The sequence below is a fragment of the Bidens hawaiensis genome, unplaced genomic scaffold (assembly GCF_021521415.1).
Source record: "Bidens hawaiensis isolate Kalapana, Puna unplaced genomic scaffold, B.hawaiensis_p1.1 tig00008604_1, whole genome shotgun sequence".
NCBI lineage: Eukaryota > Viridiplantae > Streptophyta > Magnoliopsida > Asterales > Asteraceae > Bidens > Bidens hawaiensis.
In genome coordinates this window covers 147,313-164,797 of record NW_027491621.1, presented here as the reverse complement: position 1 = coordinate 164,797, position 17,485 = coordinate 147,313, and the positions used below count along the sequence as shown (strand labels likewise).

Genomic DNA, 17,485 nt, shown 5'->3' with positions numbered 1-17,485 from the left:
AAGATGAAACAGATTTTGTTTGTTAAATGTTAGATCTAGGAGATGTAAACACTCGCTCCATCTAGTTTAGGTTCTGCTTTTAACTTCGAACGATTTGATTTATTTTGAATTCAATTTGACAAGAATAATTATATGGAAGTTTGATTTTTTAAATAAAAAGTGGACCTCTAATTTTGTTAAAAATAATACAAACAGGATTAAAAACAAATAATATTTGTAGTCTATATATGTGAAAATATATGTTTTTGGTGTCCTATTTTGAGAATTGAGACCAGATCAAATCCTGCATATTGATGTTGAGTTTGAGGTTTTCTGTATTTTCTTTCAGGGAAATGACAACAAATAACTATGCTGATGATAAGGAAGCTTCTAATTCTGCAATTATTGAGGTAGACTGACGACGAAATGCGTTTATTTTGCTATTTATTTATATTGTCTCTCATGTCTCTTTATCCATAACAGTTCTTACAATTTTTTCATGTAAATATAATTTCTTTACTGTAACTGTGACTGTAAATATTTTGCAAAATTGGGCATATAGTCATAAATATTTAGTGTACTTTCATTAATTTTCAACTTGAAGTTTAAATGTAACTTGCTGACTCTCTGTTTGTAGGGTGAAGTTGATCCAGCAAGACCGGCATCTCTGACTTGGAAGAGGAAACTGAACGCTGAGGAAAATCCTCTTTCAGTGTTTGGTATAAAGATCAAAGAAATAATCCATTTGGTATGTATCGTTCGATATATGAAGACCTAGAAGAATGATAATCAAATGATGTTTGGTAGCAAAATCTGGTAATTTGTTGTCTTATTATATTAATTGTTTGTTTCGTTTATGTAGGCTCCATTAGGATATCGCTTATGGCGTTGGAACCGAGAAGATGCTGCAAAGGGGGACGGAAATGTAATTTCTTTTGTTCATTTAAATCTTTCTCTAATGTATAGTTTGATCATCGTAACTGAGTGGCCTATACTGTATTGTTTCAGGGAACTATTATGGACCCTTTCAAGAAACACTATTATACCTCATGTAATGGTGTTCCATTAGGCGGTATTGGGTAAGCCATTACTTATTTTTAGGGTATTGTGATATACAAAGTTACCATTTTCTTAGCAATGCTGAAAAAATACATCTGCCAGTGCAGGTAGCATTGGCAGAACATATAAAGGCGAATTTTTGCGTTGGCAACTCTTTCCTAAAATTTGTGAAGACAAACCAGTATTAACAAATCAGTTTTCTGTGAGTTATTTCTTTGTATCAAATACTTGCTAACTTAGCGTTCTTTATATTATATAAGGTTATAAAAACCTATGTCACTGTTAAAATTTTCATCTATGGAGGAACTTTCTTACATCATCCATCAAAATTTGATATTCGTCCACCAGAAAGATTCGTCTTTTAATGGTTGACTAGTAGGGCTGTAAACGAACCAGACGTTTAAGGAACTGTTCGGTGGGAAGTTTGTTCGTGTTTGTTCGTTTAATAAATGAAAGGACATGAACAAGGAACTCCGTTAGATAAATTAAATAAACGAACATGAACAGAGGTCCCGTTCGTTCAATTGTGTTCATGAGCCTTCGGTAATATGTTCATGAAAGTTTGTTCTTTACATTCGTTTATTATCTCTAAGTGGTTCACTTTATTTATGTTTTGGCTGGTTATGTATTATGTTTGGGATTAAGATGGTTGTTTTCTATTTTCGAGTTTATATATGTTTATTTGTGCTCATTTATGTAATTATGTTTGCTTTGTGTTCGTCTATGTTCGTTGATGTTTGTTTTCATTTGTTTGTTCGTTTGCTGGTGTCCGTGTTCGTTTATGAAATTAATGAACGAACAAACATGATTACATGAACAAATTCATATCCTTAATGAACGGACACGAACAAGAATTTTTGTTCGGTTGTGTAAGTATCCGTTCGTTTGTCCGGTAAATTCTTAACGAGCAAACAAGGTCTCGTTTGGTTCGGTTCTGTTCATTTACAGCCCTATGACTGGTGATGATGTGTTTCTCATTTAACAAGATACATTTAAATTCGGGTCAATTTCATATATGCTCTCCCTACCTTCAAAAATATCATATATTTGCAAACATATTTTAACAGCATTGTACTTTATGCATTAAAAGCTTGTGTTTTGGGTTATAAATATTGGAAATGCATGTTGATATGTTTCTAATTTATAATTTGTAAGTGATTTTATATATATGTTTTGAATGTATGCAGGTGTTTATCTCACGACCAGATGGAAAGAAATATTCAACTGTCCTCTGCCCACCGAACACAGAAATGCTAAAGTATGCATAATATCTTGAGAGTTGTAAAATTTTGGTTTTCATTTTGTATTTTAAGAGTGAATGAAACTGATGGTAATGTTTATAATCAGAGATAAATCAAGTCACGGTATTGGATCGTGGGACTGGAATATGTTTTGAATGTATGCAGGTGTTTATCTCACGACCAGATGGAAAGAAATATTCAACTGTCCTCTGCCCACCGAACACAGAAATGCTAAAGTATGCATAATATCTTGAGAGTTGTAAAATTTTGGTTTTCATTTTGTATTTTAAGAGTGAATGAAACTGATGGTAATGTTTATAATCAGAGATAAATCAAGTCACGGTATTGGATCGTGGGACTGGAATTTTAGTGGACATAATTCTACATACCATGCATTATACCCAAGGTCTTGGACAGTGTATGATGGTATATATCATCCTCTATGTTTATAAAAGATCCACTTCTATAAGTTTGACTTTTTTTGAGTCAAAACTCATCAATCTCTTCTCTTTAATGTAGGTGAACCTGATCCAGACCTAAAAATAGTTTGTCGCCAGATTTCCCCAATTATCCCTCATAATTATAAGGAAAGCAGTTATCCTGTGGCAGTATTTACTTACACAGTATGATATATCCCTTAAATTTTATTTTGTATTATAAATTTGGGCTGGATGACATAACATTAGCCTATCATTCATTGTGATCCTCTGTAGTTGTCGAACCTAGGAAAGACTGCTGCTGATGTCACCTTACTGTTCACATGGGAGGTAAGTAAAGTTTTACCGTCACTGCTATCATTATATTATATTTAGTTACAGTTTGCAAATGGTCGGTAAAAACTATTCATAGTGTCACATCAAATCTTAGAAGTGCTTGAAGCACTTAGTACAAGTGATTTCCGAATTTTGAACGTAAACTCAATATAGAATTCAAGTTACAATATGGCCCTGGCCTCAGCTTTAAATAAATGTTACACCCTATACTTCTCCCTTTGTTTTTTCTCCTTTTTTTCCCATCCACATTTTGACAATAAACTTATTGTTTTGTTTTCATATTTATGTTTTTCTCATAACTTATAAAATATGGTGTTTTATAAAATTCCAAAATTGCCATTTTAACACCCCACTGCAGTGCGCGGGTTTTATGCACTGGTTTCATATATTTCATCAATCTTCTATGATTATTTACTTTTCAACTTATTTCAGAACTCCGTTGGTGGGCTCTCTGGATTATCTGGTCATCATTTCAATACGAAAATGAAGTAAGAATGTATATATTTCAAGTTTTCAACCCCATATTGATCAGTGATCACGTACCTAAATATTATTTTTTGGGAATTGTTAAATGTCATATTCTAATGTTATACTGTTACATTACTTTTAATCAGGGTGAAAAATGGAATTCATGGTGTAACCCTTCATCACATGTAATATATTCTTCTTGAATATTATTTCTTATTTCATTTATGGTACATCTCTCATTTTGTAAGTCAATTCAGGAGTGCCAATGGTCAAACCCCAGTAACCTTTGCTATTGCAGCACAAGAAACAAATCACGTTCATGTTTCCGAGTGCCCGTCTTTTGTGACATCTGGAGACTTCCAGGGCTTCACAGCTAAAGACATGTGGCAGGAAATTAAACAGGTTTGTTTAACAAATTTCCCTATATGCCGCTGTTGATTATGTAGCCATTATGTTGGCCAGATATTTATTTTGTAATTTTTTTATTCAGAATGGCTCCTTTGACTGCATTGACTCCTCTCAACTGCCAATGGCTTCAAAACCGAAATCTTCTATAGGAGCATCTGTTGCAGCTTCTGTCACCATACCCCCTGGCGCAGTGCGAACTGTCACTTTCTCACTGTCGTGGGACTGCCCTGAAGTACGCTTCCGAAACCGGACTTATCATAGGTGGGCCCCACACAATAATGTATATAACTTTAGTTTACATCAAATTAATTAACTTCTTTCTTATATTTGTTGTTTTGTAAATAGGCGTTACACAAAATTTTATGGCTCTCATGACGATGCTGCTGCGAAAATTGCACATGATGCTATTCTTGGTAGTGTTTTCTCGTCTATTTATACTGACTTCAGGGTTTCAGTTCACATGTTATATAATTAATTTGGTCTCTGAAATCTAGAACACGGTAACTGGGAGGCACAGAGAATCATGGCAGCAGCCTATCCTTGATGATAAGAGGCTCCCTGAGTGGTAAACTTTTATTTACTTCTTTTTACTGAAGATGGAGATATGGATGGGTTCGGTGGCGGTTCAAAATGGGTAATTCATATAGGTTGAATGGGCTGGGTCGAGTTGGGTTGACCCGAAACACTTTTCTAAAATTTAAAAATTTTCTTATGGATAGTTTGTGTCAGTATGACTATACAAGTCATATTCGATTGATAATATTATAAATTTTTGAATAAGTTGATTTAGGTTTTATCCTTTTAAACTAAAATTCTTGATTTTATCTACACATCATGGCCCATTCTTCAGTAAATGGGTTGATTTGGGTAATTTTGGTTAGCTAAATGGGTTGGGCCGGTTTGAGAATTGAGATCAAACGGTTTGTTTCACAGTTTGATTTTGGTGGTTTCAAGAGTTCGATTTGGTTTGGAACTTCGAACTAACTGTTTTAACATTTATATATATATATATATATATAGTTTTGGTTATATGGTTATGTATATATATTAATTATGAATCATCTTTATCATTTCAAAATTTTAATACAAACTAATGATTTAAAAAATCCGCTCAAATCTCCGAAACCATACTGTTAAACCACCAAACGGGTAAAACCAGCCAGCATGGCCAACACACCCAACCAGCCGTTCCCCAAAACTTTAGATTAGTGGTTTGGCCCACATACCCGATCGGACAGTGAACAACTCTAGATATGGGTTTAAGTTATACAATGGGTTACAATTTGGACAGGTAAACTTAATATTGTCGCATAATTTTGTCTAGTAAAACCAGCTCACATCACATCTCTTTTTACAGACGGACTGCCACCTGTACACAATTTATCAACCATTACGGAAAATAAATTCTCAATAGATAGATCTGACGTAAACTCTCATAACAATGTCAACACATCTCACCAACCCGACACTGCTGTTAATGTTCTCAAAAGAATGACATCAGCACTTGAAGAAATCCACAACCCCACATCAAAAAACTCAGCATTTGGCACCAATTTATTACAACCAGGAGATGAAAACATTGGTCAATTTCTTTACTATGAAGGAATAGAATACCACATGTGTAACACATACGATGTCCATTTCTACGCATCATACGCGTTAGTTTTATTATTCCCAAAACTCGAGCTAAGCCTGCTACGAGACTTTGCAGCTGCAGTACTAATGCACGATCCAAGAAAAATGGATCTGTTATGTGACGGAACACGGGTCCCACGAAAAGCACTTGGTGCGGTCCCACATGATATTGGAATGATTGATCCATGGTTTGATGTTAATTTCTATAACATATTCAATACTGACCAGTGGAAGGATTTGAACCCGAAATTTGTTCTTCAAGTTTATAGAGATGTGGTGGTTACCAAAGATAAAAGTTTTGCACGTGCGGTTTGGCCTTCGGTTTATATAGCAATGGCGTATATGGAACAGTTTGATAAAGATGGTGATGGGATGATTGAAAATGAAGGGTTTCCTGATCAAACGTATGATACGTGGTCGGTGACAGGTGTGAGTGCATATTCTGGTGGGTTGTGGGTGGCAGCATTGCAAGCCGCTAGTGCACTGGCGGCGGAAGTTGGTGATAAGGGCTGTGAGGATTACTTTTGGGTGAAGTTTCAGAAAGCAAAGAGTGTGTATGATAAGTTATGGAATGGTTCTTATTTTAATTATGATGATAGTAACGGGAGGGCGAGTTCTTCAATTCAAGCTGATCAGTTAGCCGGACAATGGTTTGTTGAAATTTGCAAGTTGCAACATGTTATTTATTTGTTTTGAGTAGATTGCTTGGGAAGTTCCTGAGGTTTGCACAAATTTCACTTTTCGTTCCTGGCTTTGAAAAGAAAATAGTCTCGACTGTTTGAAAAACATAACACGTTTGGTCCATAGATGGATATCGATTAAACTTTTGAGTAAATTACCCTTTTTGTCCTTTTGGTTTACCCCAATTTTAGATAGTGTCCTGCCGGTTGTCCTTTAGGTAATTACAAAGAACATCCTTTATTTGAAAAGTTGTAACACATTACGACATTTGTGCATGCCACAGGGACTTGCCGAGTAATATACTTTTTATATATCTATTTCAGGAGTCAATAATCTAAAACTATGAAAAAACTACTTTTTTCCGTAGGTATGCAAGAGCGTGCGGGCTTTTTCCAATTGTTGATGAAGACAAGGCAAGAAGTGCACTGGATAAAGTTTATAACTATAATGTAATGAAAGTGGGAAACGGGAAACGTGGGGCAATTAATGGGATGCTGCCAAGTGGCCAAGTTGACATGTCATGTCTGCAATCAAGAGAAATATGGACCGGAGTTACTTATGGTGTTGCTGCGGGCATGATTCATGAAGACATGATCGATATGGCTTTTCAAAACGCAAGTGGAGTTTATGAGACTGGTTGGACTGAACAAGGAGGCGGGTAAGTCTACTGGCCCGACCTGTTTGAATTCATGTTGACCTATTATCCAACACGTTTGACCCGTTATTAACTTTTTTACTTACAAATTGTTTTTTTTTTATAACTGGCGAAAATTACGTGAATGCCTTTTTCATGCTTGCAGATACTCTTTCCAAACTCCGGAAGCTTGGGACGTAAATGGATCATACAGATCTCTGGCCTACGTGCGCCCTTTGGCAATATGGGCCATGCAGTGGGCCTTAACACAACCCAAAACACCTAATCAGGAACCGAAGGCGGGTGTAAAGCCCGAGTCTCTTCTTAGGCAACATGCCGGATATACGAGAGTGGCTCGTTTACTTAAACTGCCGAAGGAGCACGACTCGAGGGGCATATTACAGATTATCTTTGACTACACTTGCAGAAAGATGACAATGTGAGGTATCTGCTTTCAAGATTATATGTCTATAGCATATATACATAGTTGCAACAATTATTATAAATGGGTGTGTGGGCTCACCCCCTATTGGTTATTGAGTTGTGATTATATATTGGACTAGTAACTTGGTTATTGAGTTGTGATTAATGCATGTATGATGTTAAAGTTATGTATAGAGTTCATTAATTAATATATTACTATTTTTAATTTTGTTATATAGAAACTTAAAACTGGTATAGGGCTTGTATATGAGTAGCACTGTGCTAAGATACAGTGTTTTTAGTTCCGTTGATGCTTTTGTCAACTTGGGTGTTTTAATTCTCTTCATTTTGACTCCTATGTAGTTATGGTCGACCCCAACATCCGATACGACCTTCACCACGCTTAACATCTCTTTGACCGGCCCTTTTAGCACCTAAATATGAATCACTAAAATTCGGTTAACCCGAAAATAACTGAAACCCGTTCCTAATACAGCCGAAACTGGCGCATTAGTATTTAAATAAATGTACATGGTAAAAAGGATATTTGACAAATAAAAGGCTTAATACATGTAATATATCTGTTGGGAATTACCGAAATGGTTCAGTGAGTTGGGCCAACCAAGTTCGAGTTATATGCAAACTCGTTCTAATAATAAAGAATAAATAAACAAGTTTGGTTTATCTATTAAGTTTGTTAGATAAACATAGTTTGAATTGAAATTGTATTCGAGTTAGACTAGGAGTAATCCAGATCTCATATATACTCGATGTCATCAGTTTTTGAGTTAAGATTTCTGATTAATAATATTTGCAAGTTTGAATTGAAATTGTATTCGAGTAAGACTAGGAGTAATCTAGATCTCATATATACTTGATGTCATCAGTTTTTGAGTTAAGATTTCTGATTAATAATATTTGCCAGTTGGCAGCATCGTGTTCTCTGTTTTTGCTCTTCCAGTTCATATCAGAATTGGTATCAGAACTTGAAGTTCTGATCACGACCTGCTGCTGTGGAGACTCAACAGAGGAGAAGGCTAAAGTTGGTTCAGGAGAGCTGCTGTAACGTGACTAGCGTTGTGGTCACGTTCTGGATCAAGATCCGGAAACACCAAAATCGTTTAATTAGAGGTACGTTCGAACAAGAAGGAAGATAAACATGGTAGAATTGAGTTCTAGTTCTGCATCTAGTACAATTAAGGATGGTGCGACACCATCTCTTCAATGTCCGATGTTGAACTCGATTAATTACACGGTATGGTTAATGAAGATGAAGGCCATATTCAGTGTACATGGTGTTTGGGATGCGATCGATCCCAGATAGCAAGATGTCAAAAAGAACAGTTTGGTTGTAGCTCTATTATTTCAAGCCATTCCCGAAGATCAGGTCATGCAAGTCGGGAACATGGCTACCGCTAAGGAGATGTGGGTGGCACTTAAAATTCGTCATATGGGTGCTGACCGAGTAAGGGATGCTAGGTTACAAACCTTAATTCAAGAACTTGACAACTTGAGAATGAAGGAGACGGAAACCAATGGTGAGTATTCCAACATGTTGTCGGGTATTGCTTCAAGATCTGCATCACTTGGTGAGATTGTGGATGAAACGAAGCTCGTAAAGAAGTTTCTTACTAGCCTTCCGAGAAGGTATATTCAGTTTGCTTTAATTGAACAAACAGTTAATTTAAAGGAAGTTGGGTATGAAGATGTGGTCGGTCGAATGAAGGCTTACGAGTAACGAATTGGTAACGAAGACCTACATACGAACGAGAGTCTAATGTTTGGCAGGTTCGACTCGTATAAAACCGAAAAGGCGATAATGTTCGTGGTCGAGGTAGTTATGGTAACCAGGGTCGTGGACGTGGTAGGTCTGGTAGTCAAGATCGAAAGCGAGTTAATAACAAGACTGGTTCGAGCGTGGGAACCGCCAAGCCTAAGAAATATCGGTCCAAGGTGCAATATTACAAATGCGATTAGCTCGGACAATTCACGTCAATGTGTTCGGACCGAAAACCACCAAAACTATACGTGGTGAACGTAGCGGAAACCGAAAAAGCCGATGAGGTCGTTTATATGCACGAAACGGTCCACTTTAACAAGGAGTGTTTAAGATCGGATCTATACGAGAACGACACCAAAAATGCAACGTGAGTTTGTAGCATTTGTAGTAAGTGATAAAAAGAGGCCGAATGGATAAGAAATTGGCATTCTGAAATTTCATTGTGGCTAAACTAATATCACCAAAATCTATCAGGGGTGATAGTGCTGACTATGAATTATAGTTATGTGTATAATGGAAAGCCTAGACGGTTATATATATATATATATATATATATATATGATACATAGTGTGATTCATGCATGGTGTGATATCTTACATGTCTGATGATCTAATTAAAGAGTTAGGAAGAGATCTCGTGAATAAATAAGCCATATGGATGAGTTTAAAGTCTACCTAAAAAATTCTCATATTAAGTTACCCAATTTCCATATAATATGACGTTAGATGCTGAATTCAATGTGGAAAGCTTAACATCTAGAAACTGGAACATAGTAGTAGCATCATCGCAAGGTATGTGTTCGGACCGTGAGATAAAGGAGGTTGAAGTATAGCTTCTTAATAGTTCATTGAAAAATTACATTGCGGGTGCAAGATTAATGAACCACCTATAAGAATATGAAGTTTTGTCTCTTCAAAAAGCTTTGATATATTCTTGGAAGGATTGAGGCACATGCTAGTAAAATATCCTGTCAACTCAAATTTAGATTTATAAACGTATGTGTATAATGTATAACGCCCTGCTTGCGGTGGGCACATATAATGTATATATGTGTAAACCCTTGGGTGGGCAAAAGTGAAATTACATTAATTTTGACGTTATTTTATTAATCTTGTGAAAATAACGTTAAAAGTGTCGGAAGGTTAATCAGGCATCATGTGGTGGCGTTGATAGCCGAAAGACAAGGGTACATGCACCAGTCAGCCGGTGTCCCGATGATTGAGTGCTATGTGTCTTATGTCCAAGGCTTGATGCAAAATTACTATCGAGCCGGGGGTCTCACTGGAAGCAGCCTCTCTATCTCTATGGGGTAGAGGTAAGGCTGTCTACATCTTACCCTCCTCAGACCCTACCATAGCTTTGTTATTGGTGAGATTTACTAAGTACGATGATGATGAAACGTGTGTGTATTATATCTTCGAGTATTCACTATGTATAGCAAGGGTTCAATTCGTAGTGACACCCCGATATTTGAATATTTGGAGTGTGTAATATACTAATGTGAAATTTAATCGTCACGACATTTCATTTTTGCATATGTTTGTGTTTATGTGAGGTTAATTAAGTTAATTATGAATATCACTAAAATGGGGGAGGATTTTTGGTGTGTTATCAACATGTATTTTAGTATATTGGGTTAACTTGTCAGGGGTGCAGGCTCCATTTATTTCTAGATGTTATTTGAGTTTTGTTATTAAGATTTTGTTATTAGAATAATAATTTGGGACTTAATATATTATGTGGTGCAGCGATGGGATAATAATTAATTGGTTTTTTGGGTAAAACCAATTAATTATTAAGATATAAAGGAGGCCATATATGGTATGATCTCTCGATCGATCGTATAGAGAAGAAACTGTTCTTGAAAGAATTCATAGCAACATGCAAATTTAATTCCAATAATAAGAGAAATCTCGGTCTTATCCGATAAATCATTCGCATGATCATGCGAAGGTTTATCTGAAAGCCCTCAAACGATTCAAAGATTAATTCAGGCTGCTTATTATTTTTGAAGATTGAAATCAAGATCACAGGTTTGAATATTTGTTCGAATTCATCATCTAGGTACGCCATATAAGCCGCAGGAATTAACAAACATTTATGATAAGATTAGAAATAGGGAGTGGCAATGAATAGGGTAAACCCCCAATTATCAAAAAAACCCACAGGGGGCGAAAGTATCATTCCCTAACGAGCCATGCGTGAATTGTGGCATCATACAGAATTCAACAATCCATATTCTAATCTCTTGAACTTTAGCTACAGAAGTTTGGTGGCAAGTTTGTGCATGGGCCACAAGTTCAGTTTTATTGAAGTGATGTTGGAGTTTGGCAAGAATAAAGGAGGTGGTTCCAATGTCTTAAAAAAATGTGATCCAAGCCATTTTCTTGACCTCTTATTAGAGACTACTGAAATATAGAATTGAAAAGAGTTATCAGCAATAGAAGATTGTCTAGTTCCAAAATAGTGGATCGTTCTAGCTCCTTGATTATATTGTAATTGTTGGTGTGTTTTTATATACTTAAATGTAATTTCCAATTTTTTTTTGGTTTCACTAGCTCCTTGATGGTATGCCTTTGTTTTAATAAGAATCTGCCATTCTAAAGAACAAAAAAATAGTAATAACTACATATTCACAAATCTATTCTTTCCTTCTCAAATCTATCAAACATGCAACCCCCAAATCTATTCTTTCCTTCCAAAATCTGTCAAACACCCGCCATCGTCTTCATATTCACAAAGCCAAGTAGCCAACCCTAAAGGAACCGTGCCATCAATTTCATCTTTTTTACCGGCCAGACGACGAACCCAAAACGAGGTGCCCGGCCATCAATTTGAAGCTTTTTTTTTCCGAATTTCATTTAAAGGTAACTGTATGAGCTTTTTATATGTTAATATAGTTGTATTTGGAGCTTGTCGGTTCTTCAGTTATTCAATACATGTGAATGCCCACAAGGTGTTTGTGAATATGCCATTTGTTTTTTTCTTGTTGATTAACTGTTGGAGCCTTTTGATATGTGTTACATAGATGGATTGCACTTTAGTTTGTGTATTTGTATTTGTTAAACGAATCAAAAACTAAACATCATGTTTTTAGACACGAGTTTGGGTTGTGAACGGTTTACAGTTTGATTATTTCATTTTCTACAATCTGATTAACATGTTTATCATTGATATTATCTGCTTTGTTGTTTTGCATTCTAGTTGTTTGATGAATTGCCAAGATGATTATATTATCTTAGTTTGCTGTTATAACTTTATGGATTATATAAGCTTAATTTAGTTACTGTCTAGATTTATAGTATTTTGGGTGATATATTCTCTAACATCAAATATGTTTTTAGTGCAATTTTTATGTGATTTGATAACTGATGGCATATTGTTGGATATTGCAGCCTTATTTTATGATGATTTTAGGTGGTTATGTTAGCATGTAAATCTTGTGTTTTTTTATTTTAAGTGTTTGAAGTTGTTTATGATGATACAATTTATTATATGCTATATGAAATTGTGAACTTTTTGTTTAACAAAGAAAATGGATTGTTGATACAGTGTATAAGTTATCAAATGATTATAGTAAGTATGTACTAGATATTTGCTAAATATACTCAATTTGTTTACTTATTCACTATTTATACAAAAAGTTGATTTGTTTACTTATATGTTCTGATCATGACTCTTTTGATTGGATTTTCTAAACACGTGAATGATAAAAAGTATGAATGATAGACAAGTGACTGATGCTCTTTAAAAGGCGTTAAGGACCAAGATAAATATCTTCTTTGAAACATAATTCGAGTAGCTTTTGGGAAATATTTACATGGAAAATTGTTGAGGTATGTTTTCTATATTTATAGTTCTTTAGTTTTTGTTAATTGGTTTATAGTTAATTGCATTTTTTATTGTAGTGCAAGAAACAAAAGGCACTTGGGAACGTGGATACATGGTTACAAAGCATATGTTTGAATTTGTTTTTCATTATCATAATCAATTCCCCAACAATGTAAGTATTTATATATTCATAATAATTTGTTTATTACACTATGTCTTAGGTAGTTTGCAGTTTTTGGAGCTCGAAAATCTTTGTTATTCGGGTTTGATTCTTAAAACACCAACACGAACACTTATATTTGCGATGTTTAAATGCAAAGATAATTAGCTAATAGCTAAAATTTATTATTGCCGCCATCTAAAATTTGTTTATACTTCATGTGATACTATGGCCATTAGTTTCATAGTTTGCGTTTTCTTGCTTATATGGGTTTGTTGGTTGTAGTGGATTAACTTTGGTTGGTATTCTTGTAATTTGGGATTAGTTACAATATATGTTTTGGTTATTCAGGCTAGGGTTTGTTTGGGTTGGATTTGTTTTAGGGGTAAAGGGAAAATAAGGGTCTTGATTGTTGTTTCGGGTTTTCGTTTACGGGTTTGTTTCAGATTGGGTTGTTTTTTGTTAAGGTTTGTCGGGTTCTTAAATATAAGATTATGGTTTTGCTCGGTTTATTCTAACTTCATTTATTTGCTTCAGATTTGGCAAGAATCGGGGATTGCTAAGCTCGCGGGGATCGGCGATATGATAATGAGAGTAATGTCGATGCTTTTTGGTAGATTGCTTGAAAACAACCCCCACATTAAGTTAGATTTATAAGTTTCTCGTATTATTTATTTGAAAATTTTGTATGGTTTTCTTATTGTTGAATTCAGATAATTTGTGTGATTTTGGTAATATATGTAGCAGTTTTTATTGCATAATATTATTAACAGTTTCTTTGAAATAAAATATCCAGCTATTTAGTTAGTCTTGGCTGCTATTTATTTATCGATATTTTGTTCTGGATTTCCAAATTCCAATGCACAGCTGGCAGCAAATGAATTTGTAATCTGTAAGTTTGAAGCGGTTCTTGTGAGGAAACCGCTTTAAACAAATCACCGCTTCAAATATACTAACAATTCAAAAACCGCTTCAAAGTGTACACATAATTGATTAACAGCGATGAGCTCAGAAGCGGTTTAAAGATTCCTTTGAAGCGGATTTCAACCGCTTTTAAAACACCAGTTTTGTAGTAGTGTGCATTCAAGTAAAAATCCCAAGTGGAAGGCTTAAAGGAATCTGGAACGTTTGCATTCAGCCGAGACACCATTAGCAAAGCGTTTGTGGTCACTGCAGTAGTTGTAGATCATGTGCTTGCTTTGCACCCACCTAATCCTGTTTCTCCCAGCTGCATCAATTCCTTGTGTTCTCCATGCCTGGTTATCATTAAGGGTGCTTGTGGACTTTGAGTTAGGACCAACTTTATCCGCATTCGCATTGAATTTTCTGTAATAAGCGGTGAAGGGTGCCTTTGTCCAGTCAGTTTTGACACGCCCACCTTGGGTCGCCCAGTCATCCGCATTCCACAGGCTCGCGTATACCCTCATTGGTTGGCTCTTGGGAAATGGAACTCCAGCAGCCTCGTGGTTATTAAACACTCTTACAGGTATGTTATCAATCAAGAAACTGCAGAAAAAAAAATACAAAAGATCAGCACTCATGGGCTATAATAATATTGTTAATTATCTACCTAGAATTTATGTGACTTTGTGAGTTCCATACAATAGTGTATGTGTGGAAGGCCGCGGTTGGGTCAAACCATAGGTGGAACTGTTGTTCCTTATCTCCTTTCCCTTGTGAGTATACGTTGGTGTGGATTGTGTAAGGGCTGCCTGGGTGTTGCCCAAGAACTCGAAGTCTATCTCATCATGTCCAGCCCCTTGTGATGACAACTGACGTCGTTAATATATACAAATTAGTCATGCATTAGCGAGTGAGCATAACGTTAAACATCAAAATATATAAAAAGGTGAAATTATGGATTGGAATACTCACATAGAATGTGGTGACAGTACCAGCAGAGTTTCCAGGTACTAGTTTGAGTTGCATGTCGAACCTTCCGAAGAGGTACTCGTGCTTGGACTGGAAACCCGACCCGGAGTATTGATCGAGCGAAAGTGCGAGATCCGATTTGAGCACGTTTGCCTCCGAAAGTGATGTCCATTTCATCGTAAAAGCTTCCTGCAGAGGCGGCTATAACCAGACATGAGATTGTTAGAGCAACTGCACAAGCTCTAGAGTTTGAATAGCTTGAATGTCCCATCGTATTGATATTTGAGAGAAAGGAATTGAAGGAGATGTGATGGATTTATGTTTAAGTGATTGTTTATATACATCTGAAATTTGCCACAGGAACCATCCTGGTTGGTGGAAAAGAGGCGACGTACTCCACCGAAAGATTATTAAAATTAGACCTACACCCATTCACGCGTACGTGCCAACTCATATATTCTCCAGGTGCAATGACAGCAATTATGGTTTGTGTTTCTCGACATATTTTCATTTTTTTTAATGAAACTTCCTTCCAAAATCCTAGATAAAACAATTTCGATATTTAATTTTCCTACATAAAAGTTTTGTATATTTTTGCACATACTCTTTCTTTATTTTTGTTTTGAATGGCACCACATTAACTCTATTGATGAAATAAAATAATATGGGCGTTCAGTTATTACACCAATTCAATGAGGCTACCTCTAATCGATCAATATTGGTTCATCGATCAATATTGGTTCCAATGACTAGTATAAATCAATATTGGTTCCAACGACTAGTAGTATTAATTTAATTTTATTCTTTTTTATTATGTATTTTAGTTTATTTAATTTTGTGTATATTTTGTTTTTTAATTAATTTTATTGTTCACATAACGAAAATTCAAGTTTTTAATTTATCTTTTTCTTTTCTTCATTTAAAATACTCTTCACATAATAGGAAAATTCAGGTTCTCAACTTTTAAAGGTCCAACACATTTTACGATGGTGTTTGGGATTTATTATGAAAACTCCTTTTCGCATTCTAACTATCAAATTCTGTGAGTGGAGCTTTTATAGTTTTGAGAGTGGTTTATGGTCTTGTGATAGTCTACTAACTGATAGTAGGCTGCACTTGAAATTTGGAATAAAAAGAACGTCTTTGATCGTCATCTTGTTTGGTTGGGTGTAGTCTCCGCTACCTTTGACAGCTACGGCTTCACCATTTGCCGGTGGTTCATAACTTCTTGTTCTTTTGTTTTTAAGTATTGAAGCTTTAAAAATTATATGTGCGATTGCGCCCGAATTAATTATCCATTAACCTTCTTTACTTATGTTACCTGTCATGTTAGCTTCATGTGTGCTTTCTTTGGCTACGCCATCTTTGTTCCCAAAAAAATGTACAAACCGTTGATATTGTGCACTAGTCATTCCCAGTATCAGACTCAACTGCCCTTCGACAGAAGTCGCCTTCGGTTTTGCCTTTTCTTTCTACTTGGGTTTGTTTTGAAATTGGGGGTTGTCTTGTTTTGCGGAAACATGAGTTTGGAATGCGGAAACGTCGGTGATGGGCCTTCTGATTCCCAAGACTGCTCTCTGTTGCTCATCATCGGCAACGGGATGGTAAGCTGTCATGGTGGTTTCGTTTTAGGGTTTGAGTTTTTTTTTTTTTTTTGGTTTCTGGATCTTTCTTACGATGGCTTTGATGCCATAAAAAAATTTCTTATTGTAAAAGGGATTCTATTGATAATATTCCCCATCCCATTCATATTTCCTTAACCAAAAACTCAAACCCTAAAAGTAATTAACTTGATATGTTTGCTTTGATTTATTACATTTTGACATATGGGGCTTCACAGGTGCAAGCTATTTTTTTTACCATAGTGGACGATTTTAGTCGTGCGGTATGGGTGTTCCTTCTCAAACACAAGCATGACACGAGCACTTGTCTTGTAAATTTTCACAAGATGATACAAACACCGTTTGACAAAAACGTTAAAAGAATTAGATGTGATAATGGGGGAATTCACCTCAAATTACATGTTTGAGTTCTATGCCAGCGAGGAAATTATTTAGGAAACACTTGTCCACACACACCACAACATGGTGGAAAGAAAAACTGACACTTGTTGGAAACGGCACGCACATTGAAGTTTGTAGCAAATTTGCCAACAAAGTTTTGGGGAGAATGCGTTCTAATAGCTACACATGTCATAAATCGGATGTCATCAGAAGTAATAGGACACAAAACGCCCTACGAGGTATTATACAATTTAAAACCCGACTACAGATACATGAGGGTATTTGGTTGTCTTGCCTATTACAGAAGCACGGAGACCAAAGAAGATAAATTTGAAGTAAGGGGGAGACCGGGAATTTTCTTAGGTTATCCACAAGGAACAAAGGTATATAAAATATATGATATCCTACACCACAAGATGAGCATATCAAGAGATGACAAGTTTTTATAAAACATTTTTTTTCATTTGCTACCAACGAAGTGGAGAAAGAAGAAATGTCACACCCTGAATATACCAGATGTAAGTTAATTTTAGCGGA

The 17,485-nt window shown here is 35.7% G+C and overlaps 1 protein-coding gene, 1 long non-coding RNA gene and 2 pseudogenes across 4 annotated transcripts; 3 read left to right on the top strand and 1 right to left on the bottom strand.

Moving 5' to 3' along the window:
* Positions 1–230: 230 nt before the first annotated feature.
* LOC143529620 (uncharacterized) lies at positions 231–7,520 on the top strand (annotated as a pseudogene). The gene is made up of 19 exons (XR_013134696.1): positions 231–389; positions 617–727; positions 842–904; positions 988–1,058; positions 1,141–1,240; positions 2,226–2,296; positions 2,605–2,705; positions 2,799–2,902; positions 2,993–3,046; positions 3,485–3,540; positions 3,667–3,705; positions 3,778–3,922; positions 4,011–4,189; positions 4,274–4,341; positions 4,423–4,540; positions 5,193–5,219; positions 5,286–6,213; positions 6,612–6,902; positions 7,045–7,520. The product of XR_013134696.1 is annotated as an uncharacterized LOC143529620 (transcript).
* Positions 7,521–8,706: 1,186 nt separating this feature from the next.
* On the top strand, positions 8,707–9,039 carry LOC143529616 (uncharacterized). The gene has a single exon (XM_077025374.1). The coding sequence runs from the start codon at positions 8,707–8,709 to the stop codon at positions 9,037–9,039; it is 333 nt and encodes a 110-aa protein (XP_076881489.1).
* A 3,648-nt stretch (positions 9,040–12,687) lies between these two features.
* On the top strand, positions 12,688–14,145 carry LOC143529614 (uncharacterized). Its single transcript, XR_013134695.1, has 3 exons — positions 12,688–12,918; positions 12,991–13,085; positions 13,611–14,145. It is a non-coding gene; the product is annotated as an uncharacterized LOC143529614 (long non-coding RNA).
* An 11-nt stretch (positions 14,146–14,156) lies between these two features.
* On the bottom strand, positions 14,157–15,288 carry LOC143529613 (xyloglucan endotransglucosylase/hydrolase protein 15-like; annotated as a pseudogene). The gene is made up of 3 exons (XR_013134694.1): positions 14,949–15,288; positions 14,644–14,845; positions 14,157–14,579 (listed from the first exon to the last, which is right to left on the bottom strand). The product of XR_013134694.1 is annotated as a xyloglucan endotransglucosylase/hydrolase protein 15-like (transcript).
* Between the last annotated feature and the right edge of the window lie 2,197 nt (positions 15,289–17,485).